General features: G+C 33.5%; 1 protein-coding gene across 1 annotated transcript in view; it reads left to right on the plus strand.

Annotated features, from left to right (window-relative positions):
* Positions 1-21,191, plus strand: part of LOC150103263 (paramyosin-like) — a 145,093-nt gene that overhangs the window by 45,055 nt on the left and 78,847 nt on the right. Inside the window, exons 2-4 of the mRNA XM_090397850.1 lie at positions 133-189; positions 11,197-11,283; positions 14,255-14,421. Coding sequence (XP_090253976.1) covers positions 133-189; positions 11,197-11,283; positions 14,255-14,421 — 311 coding nt within the window. The remainder of the gene's footprint in view (positions 1-132; positions 190-11,196; positions 11,284-14,254; positions 14,422-21,191) is intronic.

Consider the following 21,191-nt stretch of genomic DNA (forward strand, 5'->3'; position numbering starts at 1 on the left):
AAGTTATGAATTATTTGAATCATATTTTTTTTTTCATTGAAGATAAATTCTTTTATAAAGGAAAGAATGAAATGAAGATAAGATTTGAATTGCTGGTATAAAAGTTCATAATTTGCTTTGTTTTCTTTTCAGGATAAAATTCGGTTACTTCAAGAGGATCTAGAATTCGAACGTGAACTAAGACAAAGGGTAAGTGAGCATTAAGATTTATGAATAGCCTTTCTTGCGCGTGGTTTCATTGAATCTATATTTAGTTTTACTAGAACTAGGTCGTCAGCTTAAGAAAACTTTATCTCCTATGGGTTAGACAAAGAAAAAAGTCTAAAAGATGCAGACACGATACTTCTAGTGGTTAACAACAACAACAGCAAAAAAAAAAAAAAAAAACTTTGTTCTTTTACAGAACAAAGTTAGCCTGCTCAAAAATACCAAAAGAGAAATCTGAGCATCTAAACCAAATAAAAACAGAAGTGAACTGGAACGAAAATCTTATCTCTATCTTATCTTGCAATCTTCCTGGGAGAAAACGGAAATGTTATCTGTGGTCGAAATTGTTGCTGACAATTTATTCTGGCATCACCATTGGTATGTTAGGATAACTCATTTTTCCCAAACCTTTTAATAAACTTTCTAACATTACATAAACATAAAAATCGTGTGCTCATCGCACATGCGTGCGTGTATGTGGTTTAGTATCAGAGTCTAAACAATGAGACGGAAATCGGTGAAATTTCGTAGATTAGTATGGGAAATACTAAAGTTTATTACTAAAAGATAAGATATAAGTTAAATAAACAAATTAAATTTGATTTGTTATCACTTCGCTGGAAGAATTTTGAAAAGAATAGTTAATATTCTAAGCTTACCTTTAAATGCTAAAATAATATAACAAATAACTGATTTTTTTACCATTATGAACACACACACACATAGAAATGATACAGGTGAATTTTATGCTCCATACACTTTTAGCCATTATTAGTAGCAGCATCTCAGGTTTCAGGATCAATAATTGCTTCCAAGTACTAACGCCAATAAAATATAAATCATTTACAAAGATGCAAGTTATTCTTAAAATTAACCGCACAGATTTTTATCTTTTTGTTTTTTTTACTGACTACAGTTCGAAAAAAAACTGGCCTGAGAATATATATAAGCTATGTTTGGATCTGTTATTCTTGATAATGGAATTTTCTTTAGCATCAGGTCTCAGTAGAGCAACGGAATATGCTCCCTTCTTCAACTGGAAATAAAGATCTGAGTTCCATTCTCGGGTCTTAATATGGGCCCTTATCGATGAAGGTGAGTTATTACCCGTCTCATGTGGCAGTAGCATGGTTTCTCCCGGAAACTCAGTTTTCTCTCTCTCGCTCTCTCTGAAACAGCAAATCAGCCAGAGAACGGAAGTGCAGAGGATGGATTATGCCGAGTAGACGGTGAATGTGTAGTGTTGCGAAGTATAGTGGTCCCTAAGATGAATATTTGGACTCCCTCCATAGAGGCGTTGTAATTAATAATCATGACATAACTAATAATCTTAATAATTTACTTCATCATAATTTACACTTAATGTCGCTCGGTCTAGTTGATTCTTACAATCTCCAACCAACAGATTGTGTGATAGAATACCATTATGGGCATGGATGTTTGTTAGTCTTTCAATAACATATGAATTTCGTCGCTTGGTGTGAGCGGCCACCTGATTATTAACCCTTGGCCTATCCACAGTACTTATATACGATAGGTCTACAACCTTCTGCAAATCGAGAAGAATAAAAAAATAAGGACACATCACGAACAGAATTTAAAGCCAGATCTAACGAAATAGGAAGACTAGTTCTTATTCTCGCTGGTGCTGTCTGACTGGTCTACATTTTGTGTTTTTTGAATGAAAACCCAGAGATTCCGAAAGAAAGCCTTCTCGTTATGTCATAAAACCAGATAACTCACTTTCAGATAAAACGGCCTATAAAGGTTCATACCTTCTGGACGAAATTCAAACTCAGATGTTTTTAATAGAAGGGTGAATTTTTCTTAAAGTCCAATATTCAAATGTAACAATATATGTTATATATGAATGCTGTTTAGTAAGGTGATAGATAATATTAAAGATAACGTTTCCTAACTAGGGTTTCGCTGCATATATAGCATAGTAATATTTTACACAATTCATTGTAATGCAGACAATAAGTTTGTCCAGTTTAAAGAAAATTTTAAATGGTTCGAAATATTTTAGTTAAAATCTTAAATATCATCAAAAATATATACAGCCAAAGTGAACTATTATATAGTTTACGTAAGGATTAGTCAATGGTCAGTGCTATCTATAGTCAATCGTGTGATTGACCATAGCATCCAATTATATTGTACTATGATATATGCTTTTCCTCAACGATAGATGGAAAATATGACCTTCTGTCATCTGTCATATTTTCAATCTATTTACATTTCTGTAAATTTTCGCTCTTAATTCAACAACTTATTGCTAAGCACGGCTGTCATCATTGGTATTACTAGTGACGAAGGTGCCAGAGTTGTCTATCGATGGTTTGATAACTTCTGAATGTTAATCATGGGCATTATTACTAGATAACAGTTGATTCTTAACTAAATTTGCCTGTTACGCGAACAAAAGGGGGAGGAATGACTCCGAGGATTTAGCGCAGCATTTGCGAATTTGCGTTTAGCCGGTCAAATCCCACGAACTCAGTTGAGATATGAACGACTATCCCTCAAGGATAAAGCGTCCTCTCCGTGCACCGGAAAAGATGATTATTATTTTATTTTATTTTTTCGATTTAGTATACAGAGAGAAACAGTGACTGAGACCGGCAGTAACGTGGAAACTTTAGTTATAAGTGCAACATAACATCACATACTATTGGATACATCCATATTTATTTATTCCCCCCCCCCCATCCTCGTGATGTCCAAATCAAGTAACAAAGATTGAAGTGCTTTTAGTGATTGGAAAAAAGCGCACATTAAAAATTATGAAACAGAATAAACAGCATTTTCTACTGAAAATAAGAAGGGTGAGGCTGTCTAGTTACATCCCGGTATCATATTTTAATCTTCAAGCGAAAGAAATTTTGAAACATCCTTGATTGATAGCAGAAACACTTTCAGTCAGCAATTTATATATTCGTAATTACAATAAATGATTAGATATAAAATGAGCTTAAATCTGTGAACAAGGACTTGGAAACCGAATTTCATGATCGTGTTCCACTGTTATTACTATATTAACATTTATTTTGGTGTTTCTCAAGAATTCTAACTCGGTAAATATTTCTATAGGATGGTCCATAAGTCACGAAGGGGTTTAATATTGTAATTTAAAACTCATAACTAATAAAAAATTCGCCTAGGTTCTTTATTTCATTATCGTAAAAAATGCATGCAGTGTGTGAGAGAATGGTTTCCTTAGCACGGAAGATAAATAGCCTGGAAATTATTCCGATCACAGAATTCAAAGTCACGTCTTTTTTTTTCTTACTTGCAAATCACACATAAAGAAATCGAATACATGCAATACAAATCTGGGGAAGACGCTCAACGCCGCTGTGACGACACTTTCTCTATTACTAAAGAAAGCGAGCTAGCCTGCATAATATTTGTACTTGTTTGATCGCGTTAAGGTTAAAAATTTTGCTTTGGATTTTTTTAACGATAGTATTACTTAAATATTGTAAACCTACTGTACTTTTCGTAGCGTCGGTAAGCCAAGTTTTAGTTAATCGGAAAAACTTAGTCTGTAGACTAAATATGTTGTTTCTTTTTCCAAATTACTTTAGGTTTTTCATCTATAAAAAAAAAATCATCTGAAAACATTCACAAACTTTCACGATAAAGATTATCATCAAAGCCTTAAAGTAGCTTAGAAAGTGGAGATGTGAACTACAATCAAACCAGCAGTCAGATTTGTACGCCATCTCCATTGTCATTCTTTATGGATTGCATTATGAAGGAAAGTGGCATTATACTTGATATCAAAATCGAATATGTTAACCTTAATTCTTTATTTATGCAGGCGATATTATACTCAAATGAACTCACTACAAGTGTCCTCAATGACCCTTTCACTAATTCGAATAACTGCTGTAGAAAATTTAGCATAAAATCAGCAATAAAAAAACAAACTGTGAATATATATGCATAATTATACAGATAAAAAATGTAGATGTACAGTTATTAAAGCTTATCAATTAATCTCTGCAGCAAATTCCGCTTTACTTCAGCGAACCTCCTGGTCGTTCGGTTACGCCAGCGACGCTCAGAAGGTTTGATGTGTGTGTGTTCAAGAAACGCTAAAACTAACTTGTCATTCTCTCGAATACCAGATACAGACAGAAGACCGACGGCGACATTGCTTGAGTGGTTTTGTCTGCTGTGCACCATTATATAATGATTCCAGTACACGAGATCTGACCTGCTTCACATGGAAGTCTTTATCCTGTCCCTGGGACTTCCGGAGCCTAAATTTGGTCTCAAAGAGCTGATGTGCTCTTTTGCAGGACATAAATAGAAAATGTGATATCGGAAGCTAATTGGTAAAGATAATACCTGAGCCAATAGTTAAGAACTGCTAAAACAGTAGTGATAATAACTAACTATGATGCGCAGTACAAATACTTATTTTATTTCTGGAATTGCGCGAGAGTTCTACACAGATGAAAAGACAAAGGCCTAATGGAAACTATAGTAGCTAATTTCAAAAATCTCATTCTAACTAGGACCTTGATACTATAAACAAAATAGCGCACAGGAACTATTGGCACTATTCACCATTAACGATACCTTTTAACAATCACTACATAAAGCTCTTAATCTCTATCTCCAATAATTTTAAGCGTCTTTTTGTTCTCGTGGATGAAAAAAAAATGGAATGCTCAAAAATATACATTAACAGGTTATTTTAACAGAAACAACTGGTTCTTAACTGAAATAACTAAATAAATAAAAGTAACGTGTAAACACTACAAGTCAATCTTCTTCCAACAAATCAACTTTGAAACTTATGATAAAGATGTAAAATACAGTCATATTAAAACGATTTAAACTGAGCTAGGTGTGGTAATGGAAAGATGCTGAGATGTGTCTCGCATAACTCCATAGATCACAAGAGAATTTTTAAAAAGTGTGCATTAGCTTCCAGCAGTAATATAGAAAAGTATAAAAACTCCTTCGCTGTTATACACCCCCTCCCGCTCCCACAACAATATATTCCAACAACAGATATGTGTACTTATAATGAAACAATTATTTTATTAAAATAATAAAAACTCACTCGTCTGAGACTAACTTAGCCTTGCCGTTTCCGTATTCCTTCCGTTACAGAAGAAACATAAAAGAAAGTGTATTAAAGTATATTTCAGTCATTAATAATAAATGACGAGCTGTCATTTATTACGCAAACATTAAATATGTTCACAAACACTTAATTCACAATTATTCAACCATCTAATTCACACTTAATGCGCAACAAACATCTAATTCACAATTAGTACGAAATCGCTATCGTTAATTAACTACAACTAATAATAATAACAATAATCACCGATCTTGCACTATAACAAAATCATAGCGTAAGTGTGATTGGAGGTAGTAGGGCAGCAGGAAACTCAAATTTTTCATCTCACATACAAGAAAATCTGCCAGAAAAAAAGACCACGCAATTAACACACAAAAATACTCTTATTGATTAGTAGATGGCGTAATGTGGGCGGGGGGGGGATGGAGATTAAGTGTAGAATACCGACAGCAATGAGTCTGGAATTCTTGGAAGCGTTATGTAATAATAATAATAATAATAATAATAATAATAATAATAATAATAATAATAATGTTTTTGATTTCTTTGCAAGACAGCAATACTGTTATTAGTACGGAGTTCGCCTTTACGTGAAGATATAATATCTAAGTAATCTGCACTAGGGCACCATTCTGAACCCGTGAGTCGAAAGTAATAAATCAACTCAAGGTTGATTGGCCTGAGTGGCGGGAGTTTCACTTTATAGATAAGATCACAACTTTGTAAAGGAGGGTATATGCATCAAATTATGAACTTCAAATTTCTAATTGAACATATAGAAGGCAGGCAGAAGAAACTGCTATTCTTCAGAATGGCAGTTTAATAAGCATTTCAAAAGTTCAAAAATAGAATAACCTCCGTTGAAAACGCAGATCATTAATTGCATCATCTTGTCGGAAATCTGCTACATAAGAGATTTTCCAAAATTGGATTTTTCCACAAAATTGACAAAACAAGCGGGAACAGGCAAAGATTAGATAATCAATATCTCTATTCTAGAGACCAAATAACGTCATTTTTGAAGCCACTTGTGGCTTCCTATAAATAAACACGAAGACTCGAACTTACAATGTTGGTTGGAGAGTGGTGACGGTGTCCATTTGACCGACCCGTTTAGATTACTCCCAAGTAACTAAAACCGTGAAGCGAGTGTATTATGTTTAAAGCTGTGAATGTTTGTGGTGTGATTAGATGCTATGCCATGCCAGGCGGGTAAAAAAAAATAAAATAAAATAAATTAAATAAAATACATTTTGGGAGGGAAACCCTTTCCACTTTCGTATGAAACTGGTTAACTCACCTACGGTTGAAAACCCCATATAAAATTTCCTTTCGTATTATAAGCACTTTTTAGAGGCTATTCCATTTTTGAATTCAGTAAACAATTCAAATGTTTCAGTTCAGCTTTTTTTTTAAAAAAAAATATATCTAATTTAAATGCTATATAGGAAATTTGATGAACGCGTTAAAGTCTTTAATAAATCGTGCTTCTTGAGTGGTGCAAACAATATTAAGTTGATGAGCTTTTAATTACAACTGACGCATTTATCGCTAAGTGGTGCACTTGGCGATAAATGACTCATCATGCTATTTAACTACCATCTAGCGAGGAACTCAGTACTAACAACGGTATTACTGTCTTACGGCCAAACTGGAAACTTTTATGTTTACACTATAGATGACTTGCCAAAATTCCGTGAGTGAAACTGAACCTATATGCTGTATAAATAATGAAAAATATTTAAACTATAATGAAAACGAAAAACAAATAACAGAAACATTAAATTTAGTGAGGGAAACTAATGCACGAGAACTGTAGATTAATAAAATATAGGTTTTCAGGTATAAAATTTGCGTTGCACTTTACAGATATTAAAAGAAACCAAGAAATGGAGATTGCACAAACTCGTTTCTGAACTTGTTAAGACAAATACCTTTCCAAACAAAGTGCACAAATAAAGCCTATTAAGACTTTCCATTAAACATGACTGTTCAAATTTCTCGAGTGTTGAAGGAGATTAAAAGGGATGAAAGCAATAATTAATTTCGGTCTGAAGAAGTTGATCTGTATGTGCATAAGTATGTACAGGTTATCAAAGACAGCATTTTAAAGCCAAGAAGTTTAGATTCCAGTTCATCATCATCAATTTTTCTGGAAGTCACTACTTTCACGATAACTTCGTCGTGTTGTGGTGGAAAAAGCTTCAACTCACAATTTCCAATTTTTTTTTATGTGCGTTCCACCCGCGAATGGAAAAAGTTCCATGTTTGGTCTACAGACGAAATAGAAAATGGAAGTGTTTTTTTCCAAGCTGTTTCAGGCCTTCGCTAGATGGAATGATGGTCTCACGCTGTGTTTAAATTTTATCTTTCTGTGAAATATATACACAGAAAGATAAAATTTTCCTTTTTTCAAAACAATTATTATAACTATATTATTATTATTATTATTATTATGACACCTCCAGGGAGTCCAAAGACTCATCGAGGGAGGGCACCTACTCTACAACTCTCCGTCTCCACCACTCAAATACACCAACTAAAACGAACCGCAACTACCTTCATCTACACCAACGAGTTAGAGTGGAAAAGATAATGTCTAATTCACATTATCTCAGAGATGTTCTATATGATTCAAAGCCATCGAATTCGGCAGCCATAGCAACACCCATCTACCGCCGACCACCACCACTAGTATTTTCACAGACAATCACAAACATCCATGCCCACGGCGGGATTCAAATCCGCAGCCTTTTGCGTGGAGAGCGGATACGCTAACCACTCGGCCAGCATATTAAAATATTTTTGTTCAAAAATTATAAGGAAAAAACTATCATTATATGTGATATTTAGTGTAAAATGAGTGCATGTTTTGAATTTGCTTAATTTATCAATACGTGGCATTGTCTAGTGTTTTCGCAATTACCAATATGGAAACAATATAAAAAAATGAACGATAATGGATTTCATTATGCTTTCAGTACGGTAATTAAAGAAAATCCCATCTTGCAAAGATATTAAGTAGAGCAAACTAAGTTTTTTTTGTTAACTTTTGTTCTGTTTGCGCCTATCCAATGAGGCTGACGAATCATAATTGCAAATTATGATTAGAAGGCGTTTCAATTAACTGCTTTTGAACTCAACTTCTTAGGATTAGAAGCTTTAATAATATTATTAATAAACAGATTAAACCGTGGTTCTCCATAAATACGATGGCTTCACGTCCAATAACACAGAATTTTTACATTTAGTGAAGAAAAACAAAAATATTTTTTTTACAATATTCTTTTAATAATAATAATAATAATAATAATAATAATAATAATAATAATAATAATAATAATAATAATAATAAAGTAGCTAATTAGTAAGAAAACAGCTGGAAAGTAGTGCAGGATTAGATACCTTAACAAATGTTAAGACGGCAGAGGGTAGAGATGTGGTGAATTTAATGTGATCCCTGTTTGCATGGATGGGCATTTCGTGGGAATGGCTATTTAGCTGATCAAGATCACCGCGGTGATCTTGATGAGCTAAGTTATTCACGAACATTTTAGCGTGAATAACGACTAAGCGTCTTTTTTTATATTGGATTACATTCTAATAACTTAGGAGAGTTAGAGCAGGTGGCGGTGGAGGGGGGGGGGAATAGAAGACGAACCACAAGAGATATTTTAGCCCTATGTATAGTCTGTTGGAATAATCCTGATAATTAGATTCTTTATCATGAAATGTCTGACAGATTATAAGATAACACAAGATAACACATATCCAATGAAATGTAGTTGGGATGACAGAGAACCATTATGAAAGCATGTAGGGTAATTATTCTTACGCCACTTACTTATGCATATCTAAATGAATTATGACGAATTATGATTCATCAGCCTCATTGGATATATATATATATATATATATATATGGAAAATTGCCGTTATATATATAAATATATAGAAAGCTGCCAATTTCCAAAAAAGTTTAGAAAACTTTTGGAATTCGGCAGGGAGTCCGTCTTCATCTGTTACCATGACTGACGTTGAATGCATTTCTACAGGATTAATAGGATTATATTAATAAAATGAAATGTATATTTGCTTGACTGATACTAAACTTTCTGTAGATATTCATGGTATCACTCGGAATGTTTTACACTATCTTTTTTTTTTTTTTTTTGGTGAAACCACCGTGGAATTCCCCCGATGTGTGTGTTGAGGGGGGGGGATACTTTTTTCAGATACAAAAGCTGTTCTATTTTTACATGTCATTTCATTTCATATACCATTTCAAAGATTAAAAATAATCATTTTTTCCTTATAAAATCCACTTTAACACTTGTCACGAAGTACTACATAAATGATATTCAGAGGTGCTTGCTCTTAAGACTGTATCCTAAAAAGAGTCTCAAATGCATTTCGAAACATCGTAATTATACCATCTACAGGAAATTAAGACTAAGTAGGTAATTCCTAATAAAGCTGTTACTCACAGGCATGCAATTTTTTGTCTACAGTTTCATAGTTAAATAAATGCAAAAATGTCACATATACTGAACTCCTTATTTACAGAATAGGATTCCGTTGGGAAGAGGCAAATTCATGAATATTACCATGTCGTTTATTAACTTGTTATAATAAAAACATTAATATTTTAATTTATGACAATAATTATATTTGAAATTTAGCTAAAATTATACATGCCAATATTTTTATGAAGGATATATGATGAATTTAAATTAATCATTTTAGCTAACAAAATCAGGCCGGAATAGCTAACTCTAAAACAATAATAATTTTAAACAAAACGTTAAACAATAATTGATTCTCCCAGATTCATCCATACCAAAATCCTATCTTAAAGCCTTCTAATCAATTCTTTTTCTTACGTAGATGTATTTAAATCGATTCAAGCAGCAAATTATTATATAATAATTATATAAACTCACATTCCTTTTAACTGAGGCATTTCTTACAATTATCTATCTTTCGGGAACGACTTTTTTTTAGATGAAAATGATGAGATAAAGATGTTAATATTTGAAAAAAATAGAAAAAAAGTATGTAGTATATACAGAAATCCTCATAAATCTGATGAAGATTATCCAATATAATCATTTTATACAAGGATATTTTAAGATTATGCCTATTGTTCATAGATGTCGCTACTTGTTAAAAGAAAAAAATTTGCACGGAGGCATTACTTAGTGCGTTATAAATCGGAAAGTAAATACAAATTAATTTCCGATTCCTTTTATCCTTATTCAAATAAAATATAATTTACGCATTTGTTTTTCAATTCTGTGGGGTATTTTTTACCTTGGGAACTTTATTCCTTTTCCTTCATCATTTTCTAACTTACTCTGTAATAAATATATTACAGAGATGTCTTCTGACCATCACAGATGGCACCACTACGCAGTATGCTTAGTGGTGCCATCTGTGCTTGTCAGGTGAATTTTAAAAAATGTTATTTTTCGTTTTCGGTTTCATTTCGTTTCCTAAATAAAAATAGTTTAATGTGCCTAATGAGAGAGTAATTTTGAAGAAAATATTTCAGAATCAAAATCTGAAATTTTAAATTTTGTTGTAGGCTTACTGAGACATTGAAAAAAAAAATCTTCGCAGTTCATTTGGCCTGCAGTCAAAATTTTTTTCCTGATATAATCTTTGATTTCACATTATTCCTTGTCTAGAATGATTCTTCAAGATCTTATTTCATTTTACTTTTATTTTATTAAAGGTTTATTTATTTATTTTTTTAAGAAATGCAATCATGAGTTGGTAATTTCAGTATACCGGATATTCATTGTTTGTACATCGTTACTAAGGAGAATTATTTTTATAATTATATTTCAGCATTTATTCTGATTTTTTTTTTTTTTTCAGATTGAAAGGGAGAAGTCCGATCTTTCATTACACCTGATGCAAATTAGCGAACGATTAGATGAAGCCGAAGGATCATCAGAAACTCAGGTAATAAATAAATAAAAATACTCATGAAAGTTATTTAAGTAAATACGTAATTAATTTTCTTTCGCATTTTTTATTGAAAACTGGAAATACTTATTTAAAAACAAACAATATTTTAAAATGTTTTTTAAATTTCATTTTTAGTTCCTGATTAAGTGAAATTTGGTTCTCCAGTATTCACGCTCTTGTAGGAGAAGAATCTTGTTACTTAAAGAATTTTAGAGAAATTTTAATGTCATTTAATTGCACAATCACCTTTGCTGTAATTCAAAAATAACAACCAATTTTTTTTTCATCGTGTGCTAAGGAAACTTTTCCCCACTTCACATATACCATTTAGATGTCTGTGTAATTACCACAAGGACTGGTGGGTTTATTCATACTGCTATAGCTTGGACTGGCGTCAGAATGGACCGTTCGTTGGACGTTTCTCATTACAAAATCGTATTTCAAAATAGGCGGATTTAGTAATATTCTTAACTTTAAACTCATGAAAGGGACGCTGAATTAAATTGATTTTTAAAATGCGAAAAATTTAGATATAAAAAAAAATTAAACTTTAGATCTTCTGATGAATCTAATAAATTGACCACTCAACGTACGTGAATAGAAAAATGGAAGATTGAGCACGTTACTCAAATAGCGATTGACATATATTTTCCGTGTATACAACCAGCAGGAGTATATTAAGATTTTTTTACTTATTACATATTACACTCACTGTCCAGTCAAAATATCATGATCACCGTTCTAATCGTTCATAGATCCTCTCCCTCTTGTTGCCAGAATTGCCGCTAAGGCGTCGCAGGGAGTCTTTTAAGACTCTTGAACGTTGCTGAGCTACAGGAAGTATGATGCACCATGTCATCAGGATTACTTCCTGGAGATCTGCCAGAGTGGAAGATTCAAATGCCAGATGTCTAATTCACGTTATCTCACAGATGTTCTATATGATTCAAAGCCATCGAATTCGGCATCCATAGCAACACCGGAAAATTGCCGTCACGTTCGGAAAACCATTCTCGAACTAAATCGGCAACGGGGCGTGGCGCTTTATCCTATTATCCTGCTGAAATGTACATTTGTGCCATATGGGGGGATACAGTCGCCATGAAGAGGTGCGCCTGATCACCGGCAATACCTTATAGCATTCATAGCACAGTCTATCTAAGAATATCAGCACTCCAAGAGATTTCCAGGAAAATACTCGTATCTCCCACACCATAACGCTGCTTCTCTTATTTCTGGTGAACCATAAATAGGTGATTCCTCCACTTAAGCTTTCGCCTAATCCTCCACCTGCCGTTTACACGGCTTAGACAGAAACGAGATTCTTCCAAAAAAGCTTTTTTCTTTTTTTTTTTTTTCAGTTCTTCGGTGTTCGATGAAGTCTCTCAGATAGAAATGGTGGACGAAATTTTCGATGATTATGCGTAAATATGGATATTTCGATTTGGGGTTTATTTACTTCGGAGGTCTATATGAATTGAGATATGTTGGACTGTGGTCTAGGAAACACTGTCCCTTTTATTCCTTGGTTACATTCCATAGCCAGCCCCTTTACAATATTATGCACAAGGCGGGAACAACCAGCGGTCACTATAAGCATCGATGAAGCATGGACGTCTACCACTTGACTGCGACTACTGTTCTGTCCAGTACCTTCAACTCTTGGAGAACCTTAACTACAGTACTCTGCGAACAGCGAACACTTTTGGGAGTTTCGTGGATATTACCATCTTTCAATCGGTATCTCACAATCATGCCTTTTTCGAAGTCCATTAGATCAGATCACTTCCCTCGCCCATGTCGATCAGCAACGTCGAATGAACAGTACTTCACACATCTTTAGTATCTTCTATGCTTGATTTCACCATGATATAAGTGCCAACAGGCCGGCTGGAATAGCCGAATAGGAAATAATGGGGGTAGTCATAATACTTCGACTGGACTATGTATATTTTGTTACATATTTTTATCTCTCTCTCTCTCTCTCTCTCTCTATCTATCTATCTGTGTGTATGTGTGTGTGTGCGCGCGAATTTAAAAAAAAAATGTGAAGATCTTTAATAAATGCGATAGTCTGAATACGAATCTAATTTTAGATTTCCTATACCACTGACCGTTTTAAGGTAACAAGAATAAAAACCTTATAAAGAGATAAAAATTAAACATACTTATTACAAAATTAATAATTATTTATTTATTTATCTCTTTTTGCTAATATTTTTCGTTTGTAAAAGCCTTCTGTAGTTTCCCAGGTGGCCATATCCTGATGAATCCTCGTACTCATAGCTCTTTAGGAGTAATTTACGTCTTTGTATTTCACTTTATTGGAAAAAATCGAAATATGAATCAATAAATTCATTGACATTTAATGACATATTGCAGCTTATGGATTTACAGTACTTTAACATCTCCTTCGCAATATCAATATAATTGTCAGACAACGTTACTGAAGAACTTCGAAAAGCTCAATTTTAAGTCCAAGCATGCAGATTTTTCTACTTCATTTAGTTTGCTGTCGAATTTGCCCATCTTTCTGAAACATTCCTTTTTTATTTAGATTCAATTATCAATTGTTTCTTCTTAAAAGAAATAAATGCGCCACTGTTTTTGTAGAGACCTCAACAAATGACAATTAAATGTGACGCTGTGGCACGAAAATGCGTTTCGGATCTAATAGAGAGTTTTTCTGAAACATTCTTCTCTGGGCGGAAAACTGAGTCTAGGCCAATCTTGAAGAGCATAATGGTTGCCTTTCACGTTAAAACTGCTGTATTATGAATAATGTTAGTGCAATGTCAATATAATTTTATAGCGGTAGCATTACGTGATAAATGAAAATAAAAATTAATAATAACATATTCGTAATCATGTTAAAACACAGAAAAAGCAGTAGCAGTACATGTTCTATATGTTATCAATATCCGTTAATATAATAGTAATGAATAAAAAATCTCTGTTTCTACAGGTGGAACAAAACAGGAAGAGAGATTCCGAGCTAAATAAACTGAGAAAATTGTTGGAGGATGTTCATCTGGAGAGTGAAGAGACAGCGCATCATTTAAGGAAAAAACACCAAGAGGCTCTTGCAGAATTCCAGGACCAAATAGACCAATTGAACAAGCATAAATCGAAGTAAGTTCATCATTGTTTCTCAAATTAAAAAAATATTTTTTTTTTTCATATGACGCCTATCTTCTTTTGCATTTTAGGCCAAATGGCGTGTTTCCACGAGCAAGTAACACTCCGTATTTTAAACTTAATCATATACAGCAGTGGTTCTTAACCTTTTTACTGGCCCGCACCCCAGTGAACTTCAATTTACATTCTCGCACCCCCTTGAAAAATGTGTTTTATTATTTGTTAGAAAAGAAAATTTATTCCAAACAATTTATTGAAAAATACATATATATGTAAATAACATATCGATTTTTAGTGACTAATTTGTTGTTGTTGCTTTTTCATAATAATATTCTGAAATCGAGGTTCCTTTTCAAAAAGGCTATGTGCATTTAATGCATCACTTGCATTTAAGTGATTTTGAATTTTTGTTTTTATGTGCAAAAGTGATGAAAATCCCATTTTGCAAAGATAGGTGGTAGCAAATGGTAGAAGTGTCAGCGATGCTGCCTTTACCAGTTGTGGAAATGGTTCTGAGTACGCAAGAATTGTTCTAAATCCAATTTTCAAATTTCATTTGAATACGTGCACTGGCTCGCATTTCAATAAGATAGTCTTTTATTAAATTACCGTTGTTTATAGAATTAAGATTAAAAAGAAATGGATCCAGTATCCACCTCTGCTCTTTTCCAATATCTCTCATAGAAAAATATCCATGAAAAGAATCAATCAATTGTTGCAAATGTATTACAATTTCAGGTAAAATTGTGATTTTTTCGTTTTCCAGAACAATTTCATCAAGCAAGGGAAAGTTTGCAAAATTACCATTTTCAACTAACTCGACATATCCAAATTTTTAAGTTTTCAATAAAAGCAAATAATTTTTCACTAGATGTTATTGTGTTCTTACCACCTTTGCATTGATATATTTAATTCATTTAAATGAGCGAAAATATCTGATAAGTAGGCCAATCGAATTACTGCATCTCTTCTTTCAAAGTCTTGAACTAAATTACAATTCTGGTTAGTAAGAAACTGAATAATCTCCTCGTGCATTTCAAAAATCTTGCTAAGCATACGTCTCTTGGAGAGCCATCTTATGTCAGTGTGATAAAGAAGCACACTATAGTTGGCACCGATTTCTTCGCAAAAAAGCACGAAATATATGATGATTAAGCGGCCGTCCTCAAATATAATTTACTGTTTACCGCTGTAGCTAAATATTTTTTTTAAGTTCTCTGGCAAAGTTTTTGATGCAAGTGCATGGTGATGCAATATGCAATGTGTTATTGTAACTTGCAGTACTTCTTTTTTGATATAGGCAAAAAAAACGGAATTTTTGTCCAACATCGCAAGTGCACCATCAGTACATATTGAGCTAATCACGTATTCGATGTTTCAAGAAAAAGTTTTTAATGTGATTAAAAACATCAATTCCTTTTGCTGTCAGTTCCAGTTGATCACAAAATAAAAATTCTTCCAAAATTTCCTTTTCCTTTATGTATCGCACAATAACTCACTGCAATTATCAACATCATTTGACTCGTCCAATTGAATACACACTTTCAGAGGACTGGTTTTAATATCTTGTACTTCTTGCAGTAAAATATCCTGACTGATGTCTTGAATGCATGATCGAATCACATCGTTTGATAATGGAAACTGCTGAATTTTCTTATGTGCTTCAGAACCTAATACAACTTTTGCGATTTCCAATGCACATGGCTCCACCAATTCTTCAGCTATTGTATGAGGTTTTTTTTTCTTTACGCACAGATATGCCACCTGATAAGAAACTTCTAGCAAAAGTTTCTGAACCACCATGATGATTGTTGAAATTTTCTGACAACTTTGACGGTTTAAGATTGGAGTTTGAAAATATTTTGCAACATAAAATGCATTATGGTCTTTGAGTACCATCTTTCTCTGTTGCACAAGTAAATCCGTAAGCAACATAATCATCTTTCTAGTGGCATATTGTTGACATGGCCAGGATTACTTCAAATAATAAATTAACATTCACATATTATTTAACTACGCATTTGGCCATAGTTCCTTAAGAAAAGAATAAAATAACGTGTAAACAAAAATGAATTTTAGTTCTTACTAAACTTTTCAAAATTCGACAGAAAAAATTTAATCAATTGTTCTTTACTTACTGATTACTGTCGGTAAAACAAAAAAAATAGCGTTCGTTTGTGTTGACGTTTGTATACAACGAAATGACGTTTCTCATGAAAATGGCAAGTGTATGCGCAGCAAGTATCCCTGCGTTCGGCTAGGGCGCATGAGTGAGCATTTGTGAGTACCAGTACATTCGGGGATATTTTTTGAATATAGTAGTTTTTAATTTCTTAAAATGTAACAAATAAAAATATGTATAACTTATATTTAATGGTTCTTGGTGAAGTAGAATAATTCTGTATGGGTTGAAAGATTATACTGTATATCTTAAATATAATTTAGTTTGCATAACTTTTTTCCTCTCGTGGAAAAAGAAAATGTGATTTAAATCATTAGTCAATATATGCTGGAATATTTTCCAGCTCGCACCCCTAGGAATGCTTTCTCGCACTCCCAGGGGTGCATGCACTCCTGGTTAAGAAACTGTGATATACAGGAATAGATGCTATGTCTGTTAGTGCATGTATTCTCTGGCAAATTTATTTGTATTGGTAGGAAAGGGGGGGGGGGGGAAACACGTGAAGTAAAGCCCTGTAACCTCTGTATATAAGCAGCTACAAGTTTCATGTGAAAAAACCGTATAAAGATTCCTGATGCATTGCGCGAGATTCAAATCCAGGTTTTTCCGATCAATGGGCGTCTTCCCTGCCGACACTGCTTTGGAAGAACTTGCATTTTAATTTACAAAAAGAAATAAGTAAATAAATAAATAAATCACATTTTAATATTTTAACTTAATTAATATTTATTTTAAAATATTAATAAATACTTAAAATATTTATTTTTATATTTTTTAATATAAAAGACAGCAATCAGAATCCTTTGACGCGTTTCTTCAAAAGCTGAAGGTTGTAGTCTCTCTGAGTGGGAGAGAGAGAGAGAGAGAGAGAGAGAGAGAAGGGGGGAAATGGTAGCTTTTCCAAAGAAAAGAGTATACGAAACGAAGGAGGAATTCCAATAAGTTTGACGCTTGTTTTCCAATAGGAATTCCAATAAGTTTGACGGTAAATGGATGGTTAATGCTTTTTTGTTATTACATTATTCTTGGAAGAAGGAAGAGAAAGAATGACAGTGGCCAGTTCTGCAGAAGTTGTCCATGAAAGCACATATAGAAGAAACATAGGAAAAAAACTAAACATCTATATATATATGCGTGTGTGTGTGTGTGTGTGTGTGTGTGTGTGTGTGTGTGTGTGTGTGTGTGTGTGTGTGTGTGTGTGTGTGTGTGTGTGTGTGTGAGAGAGAGAGAGAGAGAGAGAGAGAGAGGTGTTGTGAGTGCAGTACCCCAATTGATGTGTGAGCATTATTCGATAGTCGGATGGATTTGGGATTTATGCAAGTTGGATAAGTGAGAAGCAGTGTCTGAAGCGGAGGAGGGCATTAAGTTTCTTGGAGGCTGAAGAAGTAATGGCTGATGTGTCTGTGTCAGAAAAGTCTTGAAGCGTAAGTTATCAGAAGAAGAGGAATCTTATCGTGTTCAGAGACATGGGTATTATCAAAAGTAAGGGGTAGAAAGATCTTTCTTGCGAGAAATTAGACAGGACTTGTTTTATAGCAGGTAAGTTCATAAGTTCACTCTCGCACTAGTGTGGCTTCTAATGATTGAGCACTAAAAGATTTCTTAAATGAGGGAAAATGAACGAGAAGTACTGTCATCAGAAAAGCTATGAATATGATTTGAAGTAAGCGAGAGAGAGAGAGAGAAAGAGAAAGAGAGAGAGAGAGAGAGAGAGAGAGAGAGAGAGAGAAAGAGAGAGATCATTTATGCTAGAGGAAGAAAATGGGTGAGTACCGAGCCCTAAGATACGCCTCCTTAATTGCTGAGGAATCTAGAGAGAGAGAGAGAGAGAGGAAACCATCTATTATGACAAATTTGAGCTGCCAGAGAGGATGATGATGACCCAATTACAAAAGAGTGGAAGATTGGCTATAAGATGGTAATTTGCTGAACAGACCTCTGTGACAGATCTGAAGTAAGAAAATTGGATGGTACTTTGTTAAATGACTTTCACTACCGTTTTTATTATTTATTCATTTGAAATGGATTGTGTAAACTTGTTTTCAAATCATTTCAAGCAAGGAGATATTCATCTCCTTGCCAATTCTCTGGTGGAATCAGGCCAACCTAATGAACTGCAGTACTTCTAAAACATTTATTTTCCATCAAAAAAGGTATCACACCACTTTTCCTTGTCTTTGCCAATACGCAGATCTCTAATAAAGTTCAGATTTATTTTCTAAGGCCGACTGTTGTTACCTCTGACCTTTTCCGGAGCAAGCACATTACATCTGTAACCTTCTCAAACTCAAAACAACTTAGGGTTCCTTTCCATTAAAACTGCACTTCCCACCTATACAATTCTAATATTATATAAATCTCAAATTTTCACAACCTTGAAATACTGTTTTCATACCTGGGATGGTGAAACTTTCTAAAAATGCTTGTGCTATCCAGAAGAGGACAATCAACTTAACAGATGTTCCCCTTTCCCCAAACATACACAGACTCGCTCCATTTTAAGACTGTGAGAAGGCAAGCAGCGCGTCATTATCGATACAGAGGTCAACTTTAAAATTTTCCAGCCAACTTCTCATTCTTCTCGATCATTCTATCTACCTCTGTTCTTTGTTTGGTATTGCCTTCTCCAAAGACTACTCTCTAGCAGTTCAAGAAAACACCAGCAGATTAATTTTCTTATCGTTAAAATAAATTTTAAAAAATTAATCTATGCATAAAATTAATATATATATATATTTCATATAAACTTGCTATACAAACGTGCATTATTAGACCTACCATTACCAATTTTTGATGACTTCCTCATCATTGGCTATGTCATAAGAAAAATTTTAATTCTTTACTGGAGTAGTTCACTCTGTTAAGAAAACGCTAAAAAACCTTTTCTGTTTTCGGAGCAGATGGCAGCACGATCTCTTTTGCTTATCGATACTGAAATCCAAGTAAAGAACAGATATAAATAAATCGGTAGACAACTGGAGAAATAAAATCTGAGTTAGTAATTATAACAAAAAATCTAATCTATCTAAAAAATCTAAAAAAAATCTATCAAAAATCTAATGAAGAGAAAAACATTCTTTGAAAATAGAAAAAAAAATTATGAAAGCGACAGGCAAGCAACAATCTAGCAAGTCACTATTCATCAGTGTATCTTTTGTTGTTTTGTAAATCTATTCTAAACATTGTTACATAAAAACAGAAATAAATTTTACTAAAATTCGTGGTTATTTCATAGTCAAATTACTTAAATTGAAACTCTGAAAATTTCAAAATTGGCCTTATGAACGTTTATGAGAATGTAACGTCATCATCGAAGTTGCCTTGGTATTGCACTACTTTAAAGGATACGAACTCTTCCCAGGAACCCGTATGTCTTGCTTTTATCAGTGCTTTTATTTAAATTTTCGAAACTGTTTTATTAAGCAGTTAAAAACAGCATTAAAGTCTGACAGTAGCTTTTTTAAACTGTTATTTCTCATCACAGAGACCATGCAAAAACATTAAGAGCGCAAGAACCCTCCTTTCATTACCGTAGCAATTCTTCGTATATGTCGGTGCATAAATTCTAGCATTTTTTACTTTGAATAATACTTTGAAAATTATACTAGGAAGTTTAGCGGGTTTCTTAAATTATAATCACAGCCACGAAATGTTAATCCTTAGCTCATCTACGATACTAATGCACTATTAGTATCGTAGATGAACTAAGGATTACATAATCCCGAACCCTTCTCCAGAGACTAAGCATAGAGTTTTTGAAGTCATTTCAGGCCTTTAGTAAAAAAAGTCGTAGTGAATGTACATGAAATTCATCTACCACACAGATTAACAAAATTCCATGCCTATAGTGGAATTAGAATACACAAACTGTTGATTACATTGCAGAAATACTATCACGATCAATCAGGTTGACAAATCCGAGTGGATAAAATTTAACAGAAAAAAAAATGGTTTGAAGTGTTAAATGTGAAGAAAGTGAGATGTTAAATGTGTTAAAGATGGTAGTTTAATAGATTAATAATTAATAAAATGTGTTTATTAAAAACAAATGAATTAAACCTCGGCAATAAAGTTAGTTTCAGTCTTTAATTTTCAAATGTTTTCATTATTAAAAGTTAATCATTTTAAACTTATAATAAAGCCTCCATAGCTCAGTCGGTGTCCTTTGGTTGAAAATGAATACGAATCACGGCTATAAGGCGAAGTACCTTTACTGAGCTTTTGAAATAAAGATCAGTTAACCTGAGGTGGATGATATTTATTTTCTTCCAGAAATTGAAGCTTTTTATTCTGCAAGAAAAAAAATCAGCCAGAGAACACACGCAGTACATGCAGATACAGCAGGTAACAGGAGAAATGAAATCCATCCCATTCCGTCGAATTTGGTTTCGAAGAAAGCTGCTCGTAAAATTAATATATAATGGTTTCTGTGTAGCTCGTGGTAATTCATCTGCACACAAGAATCATGACACTAAATCAACAGAAGAAAAACATACAGGTTCGATTTGGCAGGGTTATTTCTCCTGGAAACTGCAGAAATGAGCTGAAGAACACATTCGATTAGCTGACACAACATCGTTGT

Source organism: Typopeltis vanoorti, chromosome 9 (genome assembly GCF_054136105.1).
Source record: "Typopeltis vanoorti isolate ZY-2024b chromosome 9, IOZ_Tvanoo_1.0, whole genome shotgun sequence".
NCBI classification, from domain to species: domain Eukaryota; kingdom Metazoa; phylum Arthropoda; class Arachnida; order Uropygi; family Thelyphonidae; genus Typopeltis; species Typopeltis vanoorti.